The 24,040-nt window shown below is 46.4% G+C and overlaps 2 protein-coding genes across 2 annotated transcripts; both read left to right on the plus strand.

Annotated features, from left to right (window-relative positions):
• Nucleotides 1–340: 340 nt before the first annotated feature.
• On the plus strand, nt 341–2,090 carry LOC109776888 (uncharacterized). Its single transcript, XM_020335552.1, has 2 exons — nt 341–1,189; nt 1,845–2,090. The coding sequence occupies exons 1-2, from the start codon at nt 341–343 to the stop codon at nt 2,088–2,090; spliced, it is 1,095 nt and encodes a 364-aa protein (XP_020191141.1).
• Nucleotides 2,091–21,378: 19,288 nt separating this feature from the next.
• On the plus strand, nt 21,379–22,661 carry LOC109763502 (zinc finger protein 7). The gene has a single exon (XM_020322350.4). It carries the CDS (start codon nt 21,700–21,702, stop codon nt 22,264–22,266), a length of 567 nt encoding a protein of 188 aa, XP_020177939.1. The 5' UTR covers nt 21,379–21,699; the 3' UTR covers nt 22,267–22,661.
• Nucleotides 22,662–24,040: the final 1,379 nt, after the last annotated feature.

Raw genomic sequence — 24,040 nt, forward strand, 5'->3', positions numbered from 1 at the left:
GTGCGTCGAGAAAGTTCACCATGGCGACTACACTCTCGGCTCAAGTTACTATAATCATCTCAATACTTCCTTCAAGTTTACCACTGTCTACGGTCCAACTAGAAACAACCTCAAAGACGTATTCTTTCAAGAGATGAAGGATGAGAAGCGGCCTTTGGGAGAACAATGGCTCGTCGCGGGTGACTTTAACCAAGTTTACCAGGCAAGAGACAAGAACCGTTCTAATGCAAACCGTAGTCGCATCACCCGTTCCCGGAATGCCCTCAATTTTTGTGAATTAAAGGAAATCCACCTACAAAACAGGAGTTTCACTTGGAGCAATGAGCAAAATAACCCGACCATGTCCAAGCTAGATGGTTTCTTTTGCAATGAGGATTGGGATATCACCTTTGACAAGCACATCTTGCATGCCTTATCTTCATCTCTCTCTGGCCATTGCCCCCTTCTCCTGGCCAACGATGATGGCCCTCGGCGTCCGCAGAGTTTCCGTTTTGAGAACTTCTGGACCAACATGTCGGGCTTCCAGCAAGTCATCCTAGAGGCATGGAGCAAGCCCTCCCAGCACCATGATCCTTTCCTAAGGCTGTTCCACAAACTAAAAAAGACCAGCCAGAAACTTCGAGGTTGGAGTAGAACCCTTTTCTCCAACGCCAAAGTCCAACTACATATGGCCTTGGAGATCATCCTTCGCCTTGATGAGGCCCAGGATGTGTGGTCTCTCAGCACCGAGGAGGCGGACCTTCGAAAAGGACTTAAGAAGAGAGTGGTGGGTCTTGCAGTTCTAGAGAGAGCTAGGAAGAAGCAAAGCTCTCGGATCACAAACATCAAAGAGGGTGATGCAAATACCCGGTACTTCCACCTTAGGGTTAATGCTCGGCGACGGAAAAATCTTATTCACCGACTCAAGCAGGGCAATGACTGGGTGACGGACCATGAGCACAAGAAGAATATTGTCCACTCGCATTTCTCTGAGATCATGAAGAGGGGTGCCCCGCTCTCAAAGACCATCAACTGGGCAACCATTCCCCAGGCTGACCATGATCTCTCCATGCTTGGAGATGCAATTACTGAAGAGGAAGTGAAGACTGCAATCTTTGCTCTCCCTAGTGACAAAGCGACGGGCCCGGATGGTTTTACAAGAAAATTCTTCAAAAGCTGTTGGGAGATTATTAAAAATGACATCTTGCTCGTGATTAATAGCTTTTCCAATCTCCAATCTAGATATTTTCACTAGCTCAACTCGGCGAATATTGCTCTCGTGCCCAAGAAGGATGGAGCGGGGGAGATTTCTGACTTTTGACCGATCATCCTAATCCATGCGGTGGCCAAGCTCATTGCTAAGATTCTTGCCGCTAGGCCTGCTCCCCACATGAACGACATCGTCTCCATCACCCAGAGTGCTTTCATAAAAAAAGCATACATGACAACTTTATGTATGTGTGGAATTCGGCGGAAGATTTCACCGCACAAAAAAACCCATGCTCCTCTTCAAGCTTGACATTAAGAAGGCATTCGACTCTGTCAGGTGGGACTACTTGCTGGAGATGTTGAGCCATCATGGCTTCCCTACTCGCTTTTGAGACTGGATCTCGGCCCTCCTCTCCTCGGCATCCTCGAGAGTCTTGCTAAACGGAATTGCTGGCGACCCCATCAAGCATGGTTGTGGCCTCAGACAGGGTGACCCACTTTCCCCTTTGCTCTTCATTCTCGCGATCGACCCGCTACACCATATCCTCAACAAAGCCACCACTCATGGGAAGCTTCGCCCCCTGCCCGGGAGGCACACGGAGATTCGTGCCTCCCTGTATGCCGATGATGCTGGTGTTTTTTGTGCCCCATATAAGGAGGATGTCCAATTCCTGACCACCATACTAGCTTCCTTTGGTGAGTCCACGGGCTTGTCCACTAACTGCGCCAAGAGTATTGTTGCGCCCATCAGATGTGCTAATGTGGACCTCGACGATATTCTTCAGTCCTTCCCGGCATGTCGTTCCTCCTTCCCTATCCGCTATCTTGGCTTGCCTCTTGTGATCAAGAGACTTAAGAGGATTCACTTGCAGCTACTAGAGGACAAGCTGCTGGCAAATTAGTGCCTTGGAAATGCAAGCATGTTGCTATTTCGGGTCGCATGACTTTGGTCAAGGCGGTCCTCACGGCGGTGGCCATCTATCACATCACTCCGCTGGACCTTTCGATTGAGGTCCTAAAGGCAATTGACAAGCTGCAATGAGCCTATCTTTGGGCTAGAACGGACAAGGTGACTGGTGGCAAATGCAAGGTTAACTGGGAGCAAGTTTGTAAACCGAAGGAATATGGAGGTCTTGGCATTCTAAATCTCGGTAAGTTTGTCGCTGCCCTCCGGCTTCGGTGGCTTTGGCTAGACTGGGATGAGCCCCCGAGGGCGTGGTACGGGCAAGGGACGTCGTGCACGGCTGCGGACCGTGATCTTTTTGCAGTTGCGACCAAAGTGACGATTGGTGATGGGAATAAAGCGATTTTTTGGGAGTCATCTTGGCTAGAGGGTCTAAGACCCAAGGACATTGCGCCAAAGATCTTTGAGATTTCTCGCAAGAAAGGCGGAACGGTTGCCCAGGCTTTGAGGGATCACCATTGGATAGCTCAAATTGACACCGAAAGCGGCCTCACGCTTGAGCACCTTCAGCAATTCTCGGCCTTGTGGGAGAAGCTCGCGGGCGTTGTCATCCAGCTGGGCGTCAAAGATAGCATTTTGTGGAAGCTCGCCAATGATGGGAACTACTCTGCTAAGTCTGCATATTTGGCGCAGTTCGCTGGACTCACCCTCTCGACCTTTCAGGTCTCAATTTGGAAGGCATGGGCTCCTCCCAGATGCAAATTTTTTGCCTGGTTAGTCAAACAAAACAGAATTTGGACCGCGGATAGGCTGCAACGCCGAGGATGGCCAAACTGTGACTGATGCCCGCTCTGCAACCAGATCCGAGAATCGGCTGCCCACCTCCTTTTCAAGTGCAGGTTCTCTCTTCGGGTTTGGGATGAGGTGTTCTCCTGGCTTGGGCTTGCTGTTCCAACGACTACTTGGCACCAATTCGGCACTGTTAAATCTTGGTGGGATGAGCTCCTCTCGAACAACACCCGACTGGTTAAGGCCTTATCCTCTCCACTTCTTGTGGGGTGGGAACTTTGGAAGGAACGGAATGCGCGCGTCTTCAGGAGCAAAGCAGCTCCGGTGGCGATTGTCACGCGGATCATCAAAGAAGAAATGTCTATTTGGGCTATTGCGGGTGCCAAGCAATTGAGCAATGTAATGTCGCGAGAGTAATCCGTTTAGGATTGTGCTATTTCACGGCACTTGTGTAACAATACCCTCTTCTTAATTAATGAAAATGGCAAATCTTTTGCCTAGTCTCAAAAAAAAGAAATCGGTCAAAGATTTCCCAGGCAATTATGCATGGCAGCAACTACGCGGTGTCTACAATGAAAGGCCAGCAGAATCAACAACAAATTTTCCAACAAAGGTAATCTCACTATAACATCGTGCAAAATGATAAATGCTTAATTGGACAGTGAGACGTCCGGGGCTTGCGTTTTTAATAGCAGCAAAATCTTCTGGTTCAGAGATTAAGAAATCCTTATTGGTGGTTCATTTTCTGATTCAGATATTAATCTATTTGTTTAAGAGATTAATCTAGTAGTGCTGGTTAACATTAGCTTTCTAGGAAGTTTAAAAAATTGTTTTAGGTCTCCTCCGCGCCCCCTCTCCTCCGCGCCCCCTCCTATGCGCCGGTAGCCACTCCGGCTCCGACGGACACCGCCGCGCCGGTAGCCACTCCGACTCCAGCAGACACCCTCTCGCCGACGCGCATGGTTAGCCGGGTCCAGCTCTCGGGCTCCCCTTCCGACAGCTCGGGCCCTTCCTCCCCTGCAGATCTCGGCCACCCCTCCCCACCGCCGGCCCCCCAGCCCCGCGGCTCCGCTCCCTCATCGTCGCCCCGCCCCCGCCACCGTCGCGGGCCATCGCCCCTCCCCCGCCGCCGCCGCGGTCCTCTCCTGCTGCTCCTGCCCCGGGCGAGGGCGGAGCCCCTTGGCAGCAGGTGCGGAGCCGCAAAGATCGTCGGCCTCCTGCGCCAAGAAAGTAGTCCGCTTGGCTTCTTTCGGCCCGGCCATGGAGTCCAAAACCCTGCCTGCTTCGCTGCATGGATGCTTATACAACTGCGGAGAAGACGATGGCCACATCTCACTCCACTGCACCAACCCGACTAGGTGTGTGCGCTGTGGGGGTCAGAACCACATCTCCAGGGGTTGCACCCGCCCCCGCAGCTCCTCTCCGGTGGATCCGGCCCGCCTCCCGCCCGCGCTTCGCCCTCGCCACCAGCCGACGCCGGTCGCACCCCCCTCCCCGCCGGGCCCTCCGCCTGTGGGCGCCGTCCGGCTCGTGAGACCTTGGAGCCAGGTGGTACGCTCGGGTTCGTGCGAGAGCGTCGCCGGCCCGGGTTTCTCGGCCCCCTTCGCGCCGGCGGCCACCCCGGTCCTGGTGGAGGATCAGGTGGACGTCTGCTTCATGGAGACCGGGCCGGACCTCGAAGTCATGGAGGCGGAGCTGGCCCGTGCTGTGGTGGTCACTGTGGTGGGACGGCATGAGGACGCCGACCTGGCGACGGTGGCGGCTATGATTCATGCGGAATTCGAGGTGGATTCTTCGGGCATGTCCATCAGGCAGTACTTCCCCGAGGATTTTCTCGTGCTTTGCCGCTCGCCGGAGCTGCGCAACAGGATGATCCGCCGCAGCCGCGCAGGCTCCGGGAGTTTCAACTTGCTGCTCAGGCCCTGGTTGCGCCAGGCGAATGGAACTGGCATCGCAATGCCATTCTTGGTCCCGCTGGCGCTTTGTGGTGTGCCGGCAAATGCGTGGACGAGGCGCACCGCCAATGTGCTTCTCCATGGGCTCGGCATCGTCGTCAAGGTGGACGCTTCTACAGAGGCTAGAAGCGATATGTCGGACTTCAGGGTGTGGCTGCGCACTGACGACCCAGCGCGCATCCCGTCTCGGCGCATCCTCGCCGTCGAGGAGCCCGGGCGGCGGAGCAGCCGTGCGCTGCGTGGCGAAAGTGAGGTGGACGCCATCTGGTACCCTGTCTCCATCACCCAGGTGGCTGCGGCTGTTCGTGTGATCCCTCCGGCAAGCGCGCCCGGCCCCCCGCCGCCGCCGCCCCCGCCACCGATGTCGCCGCCGTTGGAACGCGAGGACGACCGGGACAAGCCGGGGTCCAGACGCGGCAGGGGATCTGGTCACCTAGGTGGAGGTGTCAGCCCAGACGGACACCCGAGTGGATCTCCGGCGAGCTCGTCGGCGTTGGCTCCTACGCCGGCCCGGCGGTGTGCGATTCAAATGGTGGGCGAGGACGGTCAGCATGGTCACGCAGGTCCCAATTCTAGCGTCATGGCGGACGTGGCTCAGGACGTAATCGAGACCAGGGTGGTGGAATCTGCAGCTGTTGACGGGCCTATCAGGCTTCGACATGTCGAGTTGCAGCAGAGCATCGGGGCCCCCTGTCGATGCAAAGCTGCGCCCGGGCCCGCCCCCGCTCGTTTGGTGGATGGCCCGGGACACGAGGAGGATCAGACGCGACTTCTGGAGCCTGCGGTCGCATCACCCAACGGTTCCCCGGCGCGATCTCGTGGAGGTTGTGCACGGTCGCACCACGTGATTGGCACCCCCACGCACCTCATGACAGGAAACCGGACCGATGTGACCAGAGATTCCTCGACAGCTCGGATTGGTGGGTGGGATCTGTGCATCGCTGCGACGGGTCCCACGGACGGGGGGGTCAGCTTTTCGCAGCGGGATCTCCCGGAGACCGAGGAGGATTTGGATAGCACCGGGGATCCGGCCAGGCCGGGGCCCACCCTACATGGCGATGTGACTCCCCCATGCACGCGGGAGGGGGGTTGGTTCGTGGTTAGCCTCTCAGCGGAAAATCAGGAAAATTCACCCCCAGCCTTGGCCGTGCTGGACGGGGAAATTGCTCAGTCAAGGCCGCCTCCAACTCCTCCCTCCCCGCCGACTTAAGTCACTCATCTCTGCAACGACCTGCGATGCGCACTATCACCCATGCTTTCACAGCCTTGCCGCAGAGAGTTGCCGAAGCAGCAGAGGAGGCCAAGGCAAAAGCGGCCACCAGTCACCACCCCGTGCAGGAGTGTCAGGCTCGCAAAGGGAGGCAAGGGATCCAAAGCTTCCAAGCAACAAGTTGTCATCATCAAGAAACTATGTCTGGCGAACGAGAGCGGTCAGATTAGCGACGAGGAGCTTGAACCCTACGCTAGGCTGTTTGACAAGCCACTGCTTGATTGCCACGTGAAGGCCATTCTGGCACTGTTCGCCTGGGACGCTAACTGCCTTCCGCTCGAGAACGAGGACGTGGCCATGTTGGAGGGCCAGTAGGTCGTGCTTCCCTAGGTGTGGGGCTGTGTGGGTTCGGAACATGTCAAACCACCCACCCAAAGTCCTTGTGTGGAAAGTGTGTGGCCACAACTCGGTGGCACGGCGTAATGCAGTATTCCAAGTTGTGGAGGGGTGATACGTCTCCGTCGTATCTACTTTTCCAAACACTTTTGCCCTTGTTTTGGACTCTAACTTGCATGATTTGAATGGAACTAACCCGGACTGACGCTGTTTTCAGCAGACTTTCCATGGTGTTATTTATGTGCAGAAACAAAAGTTCTCGGAATGACCTGAAACTTCACGGAACATCTATTTGGAAATAATAAAAAATCCTTGCAAAAGATGAAGACCAGGGGGCCCACACCCTGTCCACGAGGGTGGAGGGCGCACCTGTCCCCCTAGGGCGCGCCCCCCTACCTCGTGGGCCCCCTGGAGCTCCTCCGACCTCAACTCCAACTCTATGTATTTGCTTTCAGGGAGAAAAAAATCAGAGAGAAGGATTCATCGCGTTTTATGATACGGAGCCACCGCCAAGCCCTAAAACCTCTCGGGAGGGCTGATCTGGAGTCCGTTCGGGGCTCCGGAGAGGGGGATTCGTCGCCGTTGTCATCATCAACCATCCTCCATCACCAATTTCATGATGCTCACCGCCGTGCGTGAGTAATTCCATCGTAGGCTTGCTGGACGGTGATGGGTTGGATGAGATCTATCATGTAATCGAGTTAGTTTTGTTAGGGTTTGATCCCTAGTATCCACTATGTTCTGAGATTGATGTTGCTATGACTTTGCTATGCTTAATGCTTGTCACTAGGGCCCGAGTGCCATGATTTCAGATCTGAACCTATTATGTTTTCATGAATATATGTGAGTTCTTGATCCTATCTTGCAAGTCTATAGTCACCTACTATGTGTTATGATCCGGCAACCCCGAAGTGACAATAATCGGGACCACTCCCGGTGATGACCATAGTTTGAGGAGTTCATGTATTCACTATGTGCTAATGCTTTGTTCCGGTACTCTATTAAAAGGAGGCCTTAATATCCCTTAGTTTCCATTAGGACCCCGCTGCCACGGGAGGGTAGGACAAAAGATGTCATGCAAGTTCTTTTCCATAAGCATGTATGACTATTCGGAATACATGCCTACATTACATTGATGAATTGGAGCTAGTTCTGTGTCACCCTATGTTATGATTGTTACATGATGAACCGCATCCGGCATAATTCTCCATCACCGATCCAATGCCTACGAGCTTTCCACATATTGTTCTTTGCTTATTTACTTTCCCGTTGCTACTGTTACAATCACTACAAAACACCAAAAATATTACTTTTGCTACCGTTACTTTTGTTACCGTTACCACTACTATCATATTACTTTGCTACTAAATACTTTGCTGCAGATATTAAGTTATCCAGGTGTGGTTGAATTGACAACTCAACTGCTAATACTTGAGAATATTCTTTGGCTCCCCTTGTGTCGAATCAATAAATTTGGGTTGAATACTCTACCCTCGAAAACTATTGCGATCCCCTATACTTGTGGGTTTTCAAGACTATTTTTTGGCGCCATTGCCAGGGAGCATAGCTCTATTCTTTGAGTCACTTGGGATTTATATCTTCTGGTCACTATGAAGAACTTGAAAGACGCTAAGACAACAATTTATCCCTCAACTACGAGGGGAGGTAAGGAACTGCCATCTAGCTCTGCACTTGATTCACCTTCTGTTTTGAGTAAGCTTGCGACACCTAAACCTGCTTCTGCTATTCGTTCTGATATGTCGCATGTTATTGATGATGCCACTTCTGCTATGCATGACACTTATGATGAAACTACTTCTATGCTTGATACTACTGTGCCACTTGGTGAATTTCTTGATGAACAAATTGCTAGGGCTAGAGAGAAAGAAAATATTGAAACTGATTATATTGATGAAAATGATGATGAAGACTTGCCTGTTATTCCTGAGGGTTATGTTTTTGATAAAGAAGCTACTTTAGCTATTTTAGCTTGCAAAGATAGATATGAACTCAAGAGGTTATTAGCTAAATGGAATCAGCAATCTCTTAATGATAGAATGAAACCTCACCCTGCTTTTGCTACTTCACCTATTTGTGTTACTGATAAGGATTATGAATTCTCTGTTGATCCTCATATAATTACTTTGGTTGAATCTGATCCTTTTCATGGCTATGAATTTGAAACTGTTGTGGCACATCTTACTAAATTAAATGATATAGCCACCCTGTTCACTAATGATGAGAAATCTCGCTACCTATATATCCTTAAAATATTTCCGTTCCCATTAAAGGGTGATGCTAAGATATGGTTCAATTCTCTTGATCCTGGTTGTGTGCGTAGTCCCCAAGATATGATTTATTACTTCTCTGCTAAATATTTCCCTGCTCATAAGAAAAAACCTGCTTTGAGGGAAATATATAATTTTGTGCAAATTGAAGAAGAGAGCCTCCCACAAGCTTGGGGGAGGCTTCTCAAGTTACTTAATGCTTTGCCTGATCATCCTCTCAAGAAAAATGAAATACTTGATATATTTTATAATGGACTAACCGATGCTTCCAGAGATTACCTGGATAGTTGTGCTGGTTCTGTTTTCAGGGAAAGAACACCGGATGAAGCTGAAATTCTATTGAATAATATGTTGACAAATGAAAATAATTGGACACTTCCTGAGCCTATTCCTAAACCAACTCCGAAGAAGAGAGGTGTTCTATTTCTCAGTCCTGAAGATATGCAAGAGGCAAAGAAATCTATGAAAAAAAAAGGTATTAAAGCTGAAGATGTTAAGAATTTACCTCCTATTGAAGATATACATGGTCTTAATTTACCGCCTGTCGAAGAAACATATGATATTAATCCATTACCTATTGAAGAAACTCATGGTCTTGATAACCCGACACAGGTAGTAAAGGTAAATTCTCTCTATAGATTTGATGAAGGTGATATTCCTCACTATAAGTCTGCTAGACAATGCTTGGAAGAGTTTGATAATTTTATTGTCAAACAAGAAAACTTCAATGCTTATTTTGGTAGACAATTAAAACAAAATGCTTTTATGATTGAGCACTTGGGTGATTATATGGCTAATGTTAAAGGTGAACTTAAACTCATTACTAAACATGCTTCTATGGTTACCACTCAAGTAGAACAAGTACTTAAGGCTCAAAATGATTTGCTCAATGAAATGAATAGTAAGAAAAATGATTATGTTGTTAGAGTGGCTACTAGAACTGGTAAGATGACTCAGGAACCTTTGTATCCTGAAGGCCACCCTAGGAGAATTGAGCAAGATTCTCAGAGAAATAATATTGATGCACCTAGTTCTTCTAAAAAGAAGAAAAAGAAAAATGATAGGACTTTCCATGCTTCCAGTGAACCTGTTGCTGAACCACCTGAGAATCCAAATGATATATCTATTTCTGATGCTGAAACACAATCTGGTAATGAACATGAACCTAATGAAAATGCTAATGATGATGTTCATGATGATGCTCAACCTAGTAATGATAATGATGTAGAAATTGAACCTGCTGTTGATCTTGATAACCCACAATCAAAGAATCAACGTTATGATAAGAGAGACTTTGTTGCTAGGAAGCACTACAAAGTAAGGGAACCATGGGTTCAGAAACCCATGCCTTTCCCTCCCAAACCATCCAAGAAAAAGGATGATGAGGATTTTGAGCGCTTTGCTGAAATGATTAGACCTATCTTTTTGCGTATGCGATTGACTGATATGCTCAAAATGAATCCTTATGCTAAGTATATGAAAGATATTGTTACTAATAAAAGAAAGATACCGGAAGCTGAAATTTCCACCATGCTTGCTAATTATACTTTTAAGGATGGAATACCAAAGAAACTTGGAGATCCAAGAGTACCCACTATACCATGCTCCATTAAAAGAATGTATGTTAAAACTGCTTTATGTGATCTTGGAGCCGGTGTTAGTGTTATGCCTCTCTCTTTATATCGTAGACTTGATTTGAATAAGTTGACACCTACTGAAATATCTTTGCAAATGGCTGATAAATCAACTGCTATACCTGTCGGTATTTGTGAGGATGTGCCTGTTGTGGTTGCAAACGTTACTATTTTAACGGACTTTGTTATTCTTGATATTCCCGAGGACGATAGTATGTCTATTATTCTTGGAAGACCCTTTTTGAATACTGCAGGGGCTGTTATTGATTGCAACAAAGGCAATGTCACTTTTCATGTTAATGGTAATGAGCATACGGTACACTTTCCGAGGAAACAACCTCAGGTCCACAGTATCAATTCTATTAGAAAAATTCCATCGATTATTTTTGGAGGTTTTGAATTTCCTCTTCCTACTGTCAAGAAGAAATATGATATTCTTTTTATTGGGGATGTGCATATCCCCGTTGAGGTAACATAGTGTTTTTCGAAATTTCTCCAGTTCCATGTTATTCGGAATGAGTTTGTTAACAAGACTTGATCAACCTTGTTAGTGGATTCCTTTTGATGAGCATGAGATGGATGAAACTAGAAGGCACAACCTTCTGTACCCTCTCTCTACTTTCTGTTATTTAGTTGAAATAAAGTAAAAATAGTATTTTTCTGTCTGTTTTCTGATTTATCCGTGCAATATAAAAATACCCCAAAAATAAAAGTTCTCCAAATGCCCTGAAAATGGAATATGATTTTTTTTGGAATATTTGAGAATATCTGGCACTGAGAACACAGCAGGAGGGGCAAGCACCTGGCCACGAGGGTGGAGGGCGCGCCCTACCCCCCTGGGCGCGCCCCCCTACCTCGTGGGCCCATGGTGGCTCCCCTCCACTTATTCCTGCACCCACACATTCCTTCTTCCTTCCACAAACACCAATATCCAGCCCAAGCACGAGTTCTAGCTCATTTTGCTGCGATTTTCGATCTCCTTGCTCAAAGCACCTCTCACAAAACTGCTTGGGGAGATTGTTCCTTGGTATGTGACTCCTCCATTGGTCCAATTAGTTTTTGTTCTAGTGCTATATTCATTGCAAATTTGTGCTGCCTAGGTGACCATGCTCTTGAGCTTGCATGTCAAATTTATATGGTTCCAAGTAGTTCTAATGCTTGATATAGGCTCTAGGCACTTGTAGGAGTAGTTGCTATCAATTTTATTGAGCTTGGTTCACTTTTATTTTGAAGTTACTAAAAAAATTCAGAAATTTTTCAGAGTAAGAAATATGCTTAGGAAAATGTTCCAAGGTGGTTCTTCAAGGAAGCAAGGACCCAGGCTTGCAATGCGTGATGCTGACGATGAGCCACCAAGGGACGCTCCATTATGGCCTTGTGAATGGCCTTCAGAAAACTTTATGGATCAAGCGGGAATCAAGGAAGAATTTAACGCATATTTGCGTAACGCTGATCTTGTGAGCTTCGAGGCAGACAAATGCCGCCAGTACCACTATCTCACTAGTTCCTTTGTGAGGAGGTTTGAATTTTCTTCTTCACGTAATTCTCCAACTGTCTTGTTTGATCTCTATGAAAAATCTTATACTATGGACTTAGAGGATTTTACCACTGCTTGCAAACTTCCACAATGGGGTAGTGCTAGTGAACCTCGCAAATCTGAATTTAGAAATTTTCTTGCTAGTATAACTGTGGGGGAATCTAGAGATATAGCACAAGCTACCATAGGGAGCATTCGTTTTCCTGCTATACATTATTTTGCTCTCTTCATAGATAGGTGCATAATTATAACTTGGGAGCCATTGTTGCACGTAGGTTGCATCATAATAGATTTAATGGAGATTTCTTTGGAGGAATTTATGCAACCCGCTTAGCTGATTTTCTTGGTGTGGACGTTCGTGAGGATGATATTGAGTTGCCTCCTACTTATTTAGGCTATAATGCTATGGTCCACCACCAGTTTATCGAGAGAAATGAATCACCTCTCCGGTATCGCTTAATCTTTGACAGACGTAGGGTTGTCCGTATTACTCTCCCTGCTCCTGCCTTCTTTGATTATCAGGCAAAAGGAAGATATGTTATTACCAGAGAGGAGGCAGATGAGTACGAGAGGAGAGCGGAGGCAGCTCGCCGCCACGCTGCAGCTCAGGAGGCAATAACTGTCGCAGCTCAGTACGACCCCAGCTACAACTATGGATATCCGCCAGGTCATCCGTGGCAATGAACCAACTTAGGCCAAAAGCCTAAGCTTGGGGGAGTACGTATTTCCCACCGACATTACATTTATGTTCACACACTCATTGCTGGATGTCGGTGCTCATACTTTTTCACTGTAATATTCATGCTAGTTTATTTTATTTTTCTTGCTTTCTTCTTGTGTGTTTGATAAACCTTAAGAAAAACAAAAAAAATAGTGTAGCTTTTAGTTAGTTTACTTTTCTTGCTGTAGTAGTAATAATTAAAAAGAAAACCCAAAAATATTTCATGTTCTTCTTTTGCTTGTTGGGAGCTTTTCCGTGTAAATAGTTTTAGATCTTTTCTTTTCTTTGGGGGTCGATAGGAGAAGACCATAATTAAATTGTTGAAGTGGCTCTTATATGCATTATTGTTGATTTAACCAAGAGCCCATATTGCCTTGTCTTCTCCTGTTTATTGAATGCTCGCAGATTCCAGCTTAGTCCAATACACGTGCACTCTTATTATTATTCACATCGCTCGGTCGTGCAAGTGAAAGGCAATTATGACGATATATGATGGACTGACTGAGATGAGAGAAGCTGGTATGAACTCGACCTCTCTTGTTTTTGTAAATATGATGAGTTCGTCGTTCCTGATTCAGCCTATTATGAATAAACATGTTTGCAATGACAATTAGAGATCATAGTTGCTTATGACATGTTTGATTAGCTATGAGTTATAATGGTTTACCTTGCGTGCCAACATGCTATTAAAATGGTTGTGATGTGGTATAGTGGGGTGGTATCCTCCTTTGAATGATTTAAGAGATTCGACTTGGCACATGTTCACACATGTAGTTCAAATAAATCAACATAGCCTTCACAATATTTATGTTCATGGTGGATTATATCCTACTCATGCTTGCATCCAATGTTTATTAATTTTAATGCATGTTCATGCCTGTTGTCCCTCTCTAGTTGGTCGCTTCCCAGTATTTTGCTAGCCTTCACTTGTACTAAGCGGGAATACTGCTTGTGCATCCAATCCCTTAAACCCCAAAGTTATTCCATATGAGTCCACTATACCTTCCTATATGCGGTATCTACTAGCCGTTCCAAGTAAATTTGTATGTGCCAAACTCTAAACCTTCAAATAAACATTCTGTTTTGTATGCTCGAATAGCTCATGTATCAACTAGGGATGTCCGTATCTTCCATGCTAGGTGGGTTATTCTCAAGAGGAGTGGACTCCGCTCCTCACTCACGAGAAAATGGCTGGTCACCGGGATGCCCAGTCCCATGCTTTATGCAAACTAAATCAAAATAATTGCAAACAAAACTCCCCCTGGGACTGTTGCTAGTTGGAGGCACTCGTTGTTTCCAGCAAGCCATGGATTGATGCTTGTTGGTGGAGGGAGAGTATAAACTTTACCATTCTGTTTGGGAACCGCCTATGATGTGTGTAGCATGAAGATATCGCCATCTCTTGGTTGTTATGTTGACAATGAAAGTATGCCGCTCAAAATATTATTTATCTCTATTTCAAAACCGAGCTTTGGCACCTCTACAAATCCCTGCTTCCCTCTGCGAAGGGCCTATCTATTTACTTTTATGTTGAGTCATCACCCTCTTATTAAAAAGCACTGGCTGGAGAGCGCAGCTGTCATTTGCATCCATTACTATTAATTTATATTGGGTATGACTGGATCTCTTTTACCATGAACTACAATGTCTAGTCAGTCCTTGATCTTTAAAGGTGCTCTGCATTTATGTTTTGCGGACTCAGAAAGGGCTAGCGAGATACCATCTTATTATATCATATCATGATTGTTTTGAGAAAGTGTTGTCATCCGAGATTTGTTATTATGGCTCGCTAGTTGATTATGCTATTGATATGAGTAAACATGAGACCTAAGAGTTATTGTGAATGTGGTTAGTCATAATCTTTGCTGAAAACTTGAATGCTGGTTTTACATATTTACAACAAGAGCAAACAGAGTTTGTAAAAGTTTTTTTTATCACTTTCAGTTTATTAACTGAATTGCTTGAGGACAAGCAAAGGTTTAAGCTTGGGGATTTGATACGTCTCCGTCATATCTACTTTTCCAAACACTTTTGCCCTTGTTTTGGACTCTAACTTGCATGATTGAATGGAACTAACCCGGACTGACGCTGTTTTCAGCAGACTTTCCATGGTGTTATTTATGTGCAGAAACAAAAGTTCTCAGAATGACCTGAAACTTCACGGAACGTCTATTTGGAAATAATAAAAAATCCTTGCAAAAGATGAAGACCAGGGGGCCCACACCCTGTCCACGAGGGTGGAGGGCGCGCCCCCTACCTCGTGGGCCCCCTGGAGCTCCTCCGACCTCAACTCCAACTCTATATATTTGCTTTCGGGGAGAAAAAATCAGAGAGAAGGATTCATCACGTTTTACGATACGGAGCCACCGCCAAGCCCTAAAACCTCTCGGGAGGGCTGATCTGGAGTCCGTTCGGGGCTCCGGAGAGGGGGATTCGTCGCCGTCGTCATCATCAACCATCCTCCATCACCAATTTCATGATGCTCACCGCCGTGCGTGAGTAATTCCATCGTAGGCTTGCTGGACGGTGATGGGTTGGATGAGATCTATCATGTAATCGAGTTAGTTTTGTTAGGGTTTGATCCCTAGTATCCACTATGTTCTGAGATTGATGTTGCTATAACTTTGCTATGCTTAATGCTTGTCACTAGGGCCCGAGTGCCATGATTTCAGATCTGAACCTATTATGTTTTCATGAATATATGTGAGTTCTTGATCCTATCTTGCAAGTCTATAGTCACCTACTATGTGTTATGATCCGGTAACCCCGAAGTGACAATAATCGGGACCACTCCCGGTGATGACCATAGTTTGAGGAGTTCATGTATTCACTATGTGCTAATGCTTTGTTCCGGTACTCTATTAAAAGGAGGCCTTAATATCCCTTAGTTTCCATTAGGACCCCGCTGCCACGGGAGGGTAGGACAAAAGATGTCATGCAAGTTCTTTTCCATAAGCATGTATGACTATTCGGAATACATGCCTACATTACATTGATGAATTGGAGCTAGTTCTGTGTCACCCTATGTTATGATTGTTACATGATGAACCGCATCCGGCATAATTCTCCATCACCGATCCAATGCCTACGAGCTTTCCACATATTGTTCTTTGCTTATTTACTTTCCCGTTGCTACTGTTACAATCACTACAAATCACCAAAAATATTACTTTTGCTACCGTTACTTTTGTTACCGTTACCACTACTATCATATTACTTTGCTACTAAATACTTTGCTGCAGATATTAAGTTATCCAGGTGTGGTTGAATTGACAACTCAACTGCTAATACTTGATAATATTCTTTGGCTCCCCTTGTGTTGAATCAATAAATTTGGGTTGAATACTCTACCCTCGAAAACTGTTGCGATCCCCTATACTTGTGGGTTATCAAGGGGGCAAAGGTCGCCATTGTATGCCTCCAGGAAACTAAGTTAGAGGTGGTTACGCCGGAAATTGTGAAACATTGCCTTGGTAATAAATTTGAAAACTTTTACTATGTGCCAGCGGTGGGCACGCGTGGGGGAATCTTGCTAGCGTGGGATGCCTCAATGGTGTCAATCTCCAACCACCATATCTCAGAGAATGCCGTCACGGCCTTGGTGCAACAGGAGGGAGCACCCATGTGGTGGCTCACAGGGGTTTATGGACCGCAAGGAAATGCGGAGAAGATTGCTTTTCTCCAGGAGCTGGTAGACATCAGAGATTTACATATCGGTCTGTGGGTCTTGGCGGGTGATTTCAACCTCATCGTCAACGCGAAAGGCAAAAACAATGCCAATATCAATCGGCGAATGTTGGCAGGATTTAGAGCCCTCCTGAACAGGCTGGAATTGAAGGAGCTCTATCTCAACGGGCGGAGGTACACGTGGTCGAACGAAAGGCTAAACCCCACGATGGAGAAAATTGATCACATCTTTGCTACGAACACTTGAGAGGATGGCTACCCAGCAAATCTACTCACTACCCTTGGTACATCAATCTCGGACCACTGCCCACTCCTGCTGGACTTGGACGCGGAGTTCCATATGGGCCGCCGGTTTCGTTTTGAGAGCTTTTGGACTAAGGTGGACGGGTTCCATGAAGTAGTACAGCAGGCGTGGCAATCTGTATCGGCTGATGGCAACCCGTTCTTAGTGTTGGATAGCAAGCTGAGGGCGATGGCGAAAGCCCTTCAGAGTTGGAGCGATCGCTGGATTGGGAACATCAAGCTTCAACTTGCGATGGCTATGGAGTTGATTGCTCGCTTGGACGCGGCGGCTGACAAGCGTATACTCAAGGCCACGAAGCACGACCTGCGGAAGCTGTTGAAAAAGAAGCTTCTTGGCTTATGCTCCCTCGAGAGAACCATAGACCGGCAGCGATCTCGGCTTCTCTTCCTGAAGGAAGGGGACGCGAACACAGGTTTCTTTCACAAGCATGCAGCATACAGACAGCGGAAAAATGCCATCTTGAGCCTGCACCAGGATGAGATCATAACAGGCCAGGAAGATATATCATCGGTGGTGGACGCGTACTACGATGCCTTGTTGGGAGATTCAAATGCCAGAACAGCATCCATCAACCTCGATCTCCTGGACTTGCCCTCGTACGACCTATCTCACCTAGAGGTTCAGCTCACCATGGAGGAGGTGGAGAAAACCATCAAGGCAACGCCGCTCGATAAGGCTCCAGGCCCAGACGGCTTCACAAGGCGTTTCTACGCCTCCTGCTGGCAGATTGTAAAAGCAGACTTCATGAGGGCGCTCGACCATTTTCATCGAGGCGACATGCGTGGACTCGCGGCGATAAATAAGGCGTTGGTATCGTTACTGCCAAAACAGGAAGGAGCCCTTGACATCAAAGATTTCAGGCCGGTGAGCTTAGTGCATAGTGACATCAATATCTTCGACAAAGCTCTCGCTCTCAGACTAGCAGAGGACATGCCAAGACTTGTCGGAAAAGCACCAAAGCGCGTTTGTGCGTGGGAGATCTCTGCATGACAACTTCATGTTCGTGCAATGCACGGCTAGGCGGCTTCATGCACTCCGTCAACCTTCCGTCTTGCTCAAACTTGATATCACCAAAGCATTTGATACGGTGAAGTGACCCTTTATGCTCGAGGTGCTCGAGAGATTTGGCTTTGGGAGCCGCTGGCGCGCATGGATGTGTGGCCTCCTGGCCACCTCGTCGACGAGGGTGATGTCAAGGGCACCGCTTCACTGTCGCTTCTTCCTTTGGCTCGCGATCCAAAACAGATGTTGGACTTCGGACCGTTTGGCCAGGTGAGGGCTACCTCATCAGGACGCGTGCCCCCTCTGTGACCAACATGAGGAAACACTACAACACCTACTGCTTGGCTGTGTGTTCGCACGGCAGGTCTGGCATGAGATGGGGAGGACGACAGGGCTTCATGAGCTGGAGCCACTCCAGAATGAATCTTTGAGTGCTTGGTGCTTGAGGCAGGATCATGATCCGACATGCAGAAAATCAACACGAGCAAAATGCATCCTCGCTTTGTGGACAATTTGGAAGCATCGAAACGACGTCGTGTTCAACGGGGCACCGGTTTCTCTGCCACGAGTCAAAGAGCGGCTACTAGAAGAAGGGAAGCTCTGGGCAAAAACTGGCTTGTTTAAAGATGACATTAGAGTGTTTGAAGAGCTAGGTAGTGAGCGGACAGACAGTGAGTAGTATGATTTAATGCACGGTGGAGTCGGGAGTGTTTTGTGTAAATATTGTAGCCCGTGTGGATGTTTGGGGAGTCTCCCCCCCCCCCCCCCCCCCACACACACACACACACCCCCCCCCCCCCACCACACACACACCCCTCTCTTTAATGAATGATACGCACACTCGTGCGTATTCGAAAAAAACATTAGCTTTCTAGTTATGAGAATGTTGTGATGGCTAACACTGCCCTTCGGTATCAGCAGGTCTTTTTGATTAGTATCATTCTTACGGGTTTTTCCGTGATTCTTCCTCATTACTAACAGCTTCTTGATGATCTCCTCCCTTGTGCAACTTCACTCCACCGGTGTTCTTCTGAAGTTCAGTGAGCATCAAGTTATCATCAAATTACCTTGTCTAACGCTGCTCTTCAAAAGACCAACACATAACTACTAGTCATAAAACTAACTCTACACGCATGATGCAGTCTGTTCATGCATGTTCGCAGTATGTAGTCATAAAATATTTTATCTGAAGTTATGCAGCCCAATACGAAACGAATGCTGCTTTTAGAACCTTTTCTATGTGGCGTCTGAACTCTGAAGTATCGTCTGTCGAGTCTCCGTCCTTGCGATTAGTTGCCCAATCAATCCACCAGCTTATCCCCATCAGAAACTCCAGTCCTCAGAGATCTGCATGTGCAAAGCATCATCATTCCACCTCGCGACACCAGATCGGACAACAAGACTTCTCGGTTGCCTTTAACAAACGCAGCCAGCTGCTGAAAGTTACTGTCCAACGTTTTTATATGGCTCCTCGACAGAAAGACTTCTCGGTTGCCTTTATCAAATGTAACAACTGGTACAGAAAAAAATTACTGCCCAACCTTGCGAGGAGTGACGATGTCAATGTCATGCCATAAAGATACGGGCCATGCCGGAGAGATACCGGCTAATGTGGACACAGGATCGAGTTGGCATCAACGTAGCATTGTCGTGGAGGCAGGCCTGATAAATTCCATTTTGTTTCTGGCACTCATGCCAACCACTCTGTACTTTGGGTATTTGGCAGCACCAGACTTGCACGTCGCCACCTGATCCTGATGTTACCCTTTTCTCGCCTTCTTTCTTTCCCCTGCCTTCTAGACCTGTATGAGGTATCATTCAGGACGCCCTAGCCCCTAGGTGCCTGTTGCGGCCAAACATGATCAAAAGTAGGAACCCTTTTTTCCATGGCTGCATGCATCTCTACTATCATCATCAACGTCAGTGCGATGTATGATGGGTCATCAATCCAGTAGATGAAATGGCAGACAACAGTGATCAACCATCGCAAGGAACTGCAAGGAAAAGTTATTTCTTTGTCTTTTACCGCTAGGAGACACGGATGGCCGTCTCCGGCCGGGCGTGTATCCATTCTTGAAGGCGTTGATGTGGAAGAAGATGACTCAGTAGTATGTGTTATATTTACATCTTGATGTTTTTGGCCTCGTTGCCTTGCATCAACTTCAAAAAAGATGGCTGTGTGCATCACAATGATGCAGCGGCCAAGGGTCTTAACCTCCTTTTCAAAAGAAAGAAAAAAGATGCATGTGGGAAAAGCTTAAGCTAATTTACCACATGTGCGTGTGCATGGGCTGGTTTCCAATATGTATGTCTAATCAGTTTGGGGTGCTTGGGCAGCCTTCCCTGTGAAGAAAGGAATATGTGAATAAATAGGATTTCTCACCATCACATTCAGATTGTGTACTATTGGATACCTGGAATGAGATCAGCATAGCACTTGCAACAGCTGCGAACAAGCGATGTGTTCCCTGTTGAGGCCAGAGAAAAAGCAGTGATCAGGAACCATCCCTAGTAGTGATGACCAAATAGAACACAGGAGAAGAGTGGACAAACAACAAAGGAACAAGATACCAAACAGGTCCCTGATAAATTGCGCTTTGAAAATGCACATAGATCTGCATATCTGGCCGAGGGCGACGCATGTTGGTACTGCCCCCTGCAGATATGGTTAACTATGTGGAAGGGAGCCTAGGTGCCTCTCCTTTTCTATCCTCATCAAGTTGACCCAGTATCAAATGTAAGCTCTATCCATTCCATCCCAATAAAAAGCATCCCAATGCTAACATCATCACCACCACAACCACACTTGCGCAAACACAGGGAAAGCAGCAAGATGGCAAGAACTCAGCTTCCATCCCCACACAAAAGACTACCTAAAAAGTACAGGCGGACCTCTTCCGGTGCACTTGTGACAGCAACAGTCTCCCACTAAAGCAAACAAATGTGATGATGCCCAACAAGTTAACAGCATATGGCCACAACTATTTCCACAGCGTATATACAAGTCAATTATTGGCTCTGGAGGGGATGACACGATGCATAAAACAATACTATCGGCCTCACCGTTCTGACTCAAAGTTGTTGTGTTACTTCTCGCTTTTCAGATCAGATTGTTATAATATTGTTGACAGAGTTGCAAAAAGGATGTATGTTTTTACCAGCACCATCTTTGAGTGATAGATAGTCTTCAGAATAGTGATGAAATCAGCTGTTGGCGTCTATTGACATTGCTTGTTGTGAGTTCTGACCTAACCATCATGCTTTCAGTGCAAGCAGTTAGTTTGCCAAAAAAAAAGTAGCTGTAGTACAGATAGAGGGTGAATGAAAAGATTGTACACAACTATTGCAACAGTATCTGTCAAACAGTGTTCAGGAACCAATAATATAGGATTGCTTCTTGTGGCCTAACCTAAATATACCTTTTTTTTTGCGGGAAAACCTAAATATACCTAACCACCATTCTAGAGCCCCAAACTGTGGGCTTTCCTGATTCGACTCAACCACAATCCTAACAAGATTCATGACTTTGTTATTAATGTGAGATCGCTTTCAACACCCCACCTGCCGAATAGTCAAATGGGCACCTGTGCTGTGTCAGGCATGCTTGCAAATGGAGGAAAGCTTGTCATGGAAACCTCATGCCCTGTACTGTGATTCTTGTTGTCTCTTTTGGAAAAAGAGTAGGAGTACACACAGCAGCAGGCATATATGGTGTGAAACTAGATATCAAGTCACCAAGGCAAGTAGAGGAAAAGATGACGGGAGCATGCATTCCCTTGCCTTGCCCTGGGATATGTAGCACCACTATGATATATGAATGGGCCAGCCAGGTAGGAAAGAAAGAAAGAAGAGATAACCAAATAAAGATAGAGATCCACTAACTCCAGACGAAGTTCTCTTTACCTCCTGATTCCTCACAAAGACCCCCCACAAGCCTCAATTATTAGCCAGAAAAAAATTCCATGCACCTCCCAACCTCGTCCCCCTTTATAAGGCAAACTGCGAACTGGAAGAGATGCACCACCCACCCATGAGCCGCAAGCAGGCCTAGAGGGAGAAGCAGGAGACAGTTTCATGATAGGATATGGAGCGAGCAGACGAAGCATCATCGGTGAACAAGGGGAGCCCAGAGCGGCTTACCATCGACCAGGACGACGGCGCGTCGTGGCTGAGCCTCACGGTCGGCGCAAATGGGTCGGCCGAGGCGGCGGCAAACTGCTCCGAGCCTGAGCCTGACCCTGAGCCCAAGCCTTCTGCTGCCCCACACAAGGTTTTCTCATGCAACTTCTGCATGAGGAAGTTCTTCAGCTCACAGGCGCTGGGCGGCCACCAGAACGCCCACAAGAGGGAGCGCAGCGCAGCCAAGCGCTCCTACCATGCGCAGAGGATGGTGATGGGGCTGCCTCTCGAGGCGCACGCCGCCTTTGTGCAGTCCCTGCGAGTTAGCCAGAGCTCAGTGATTCAGAAGTCCAGCCAGCCAACACAAATCAGGACAGCACCAAGGTTTCATGAAGATGGGATGACCTGGGCAACAATTCCCTGCGAAGAGGTGCTGAACTCAACATGGCCAGGAAGCTTCAGAGCGAGGACCCAACCTTCAGACCAACAACCATCAGAACAAAGTAAGATAGACTTGAATCTCAGGCTTTGATAGGTTGATGTATCAACTTTGAACAGTACAAAAGTCCTCATCAAGTTTGTCCTTCTGAATAAATTGGCATGAAGTGACCAGTTAAGCTCAGCTCACCATCAGAATCAAAGATGGTACTGAACTCTGAAGATGATGTTGTTCCTTTTGAATTCGTGGCGATGCTGCTGCAATATTTATGTAGCCAGATAGTTAATATGATCATGTGTAGTCTAGTTGACATCGGTGTGAAGGAACCCAGGGATTTTTTGTACTTACTAGAAGCAGCATATATAATGTCTCTGTCAGTCATCCTCATATTAAAGGTTCTGCAAGTTCTTGTTTTCATTAATCTAGCATACCATGGAGTATAATAGTTGGACAGACATAATATCAACTCTCGTGCAGATCAAAATAAATACCTTAAAAAATCACAGGAAAATGAGCAAATTAACACATAGCTATGTGAAGCTCTGATTAAAATTTTGCAAATTAAGCAGAGACACCTGAAGCCGCAAAGTCCGTTACAAAACAGTAAGATCATCTAACTTGAGCTATATTTTATACAAATAAATCAATCAGATATGGCATCTAAATTACTCCTTCCGTGAAAATACAGAGCATATTTTGCCTTGCACTTAGACCAAGGAAACATTGAAAAGGACTAAGCTGCCCCTAATTATCCCTGAAGTATTATTCAGTGTATCCATGTAGGGACACCAAGTAAAGGTAGCATATTCTTTAGGGAAAGAGATGGAAAATCACACTTTCTTTTGCACCAGAATTTGAAATGCACCTTGTATTTCCAAACAGAAGTAGTCTGCACAGCAGACTAAAGAAAACCAAGAAGCATACATCTGCGATCATCTGGTCTGCATATTGCTCAGTAAATGTGTTTTGAATCTCAATAATTGCTGTTTAGTGTGCCATCAAATTTATAACGAGTCATTCAGAAGTGAACACCTTATAGGCAGCAAATGGGTTGATCATTCATTGGAAATGACTCAGGCCTCTAGGATTTTGATTCAATAAAGAATGTTACACTAACAAGCTATCGAGGTGATAGTTAAATAGTGAAAAACAAGCATCATGCCAAGTATGATTATTCATGCAAGCTATGTTATTTAGGCCTATCGCTAATACAACCCCTAGGTAGAAAGGTAGGTCATAGGTACTGTAAGCACACTCACAGGTGACAGATCAAAAGAAAAAGAATCAGCAAAGGCAATGGATCAACATATATCAAACATTACCTGTGAGTTACTGTTTTCGTTAACCTAGCATACCATGGAGTATAATAGTTGGACAGAGATAATATCAACTCTCATGCAGATCAAAATAAATACCTTAAAAAATCACACGAAAATGAGCAAATTAACACATAGCTATGTGAAGCTTTGATTAAAAAAATGCAAATTAAGCAGAGATACAGATACCTGAAGCCGCGAAGTCCGGTACAAAACAGTAAGATCATCTAACTTGAGCTATATTTTATGCAAATTTATCAAGCAAATATGGCATCTAAATTACTCCTTCCGTGAAAATACCGAGCATATTTCGCCTTGCACTTAGACCAAGGAAACATTGAAAAGGACTAGGCTACCCTAATTATCCCTGAAGTATTGCTCATTGTATGCATGTAGGGAACACCAAGTAAAGCTACTCCGTAGCATACTCTTTAGGGAAAGAGATGGAACAGCACACCTTTTGCATCAGAATTTGAAATACACCTTTCATTTCCAGACATAAGTAGTCTGGAATGCAGTATTGCATACAAAATTATTATTATTATGAGGAA

Source organism: Aegilops tauschii, chromosome 5 (assembly GCF_002575655.3).
Source record: "Aegilops tauschii subsp. strangulata cultivar AL8/78 chromosome 5, Aet v6.0, whole genome shotgun sequence".
Lineage (NCBI taxonomy): Eukaryota > Viridiplantae > Streptophyta > Magnoliopsida > Poales > Poaceae > Aegilops > Aegilops tauschii.

Bases quoted from the DNA above. Each gene is read 5' to 3' on its own strand.
- LOC109776888 (XM_020335552.1), top strand. From the start codon at position 341: ATGTCCAAGCTAGATGGTTTCTTTTGCAATGAGGATTGGGATATCACC. The intron at 1,190-1,844 runs GTGATTAATAGC...GCCCCATATAAG, and splicing joins TTAAAAATGACATCTTGCTC to GAGGATGTCCAATTCCTGAC.
- LOC109763502 (XM_020322350.4), top strand. From the start codon at position 21,700: ATGGAGCGAGCAGACGAAGCATCATCGGTGAACAAGGGGAGCCCAGAG.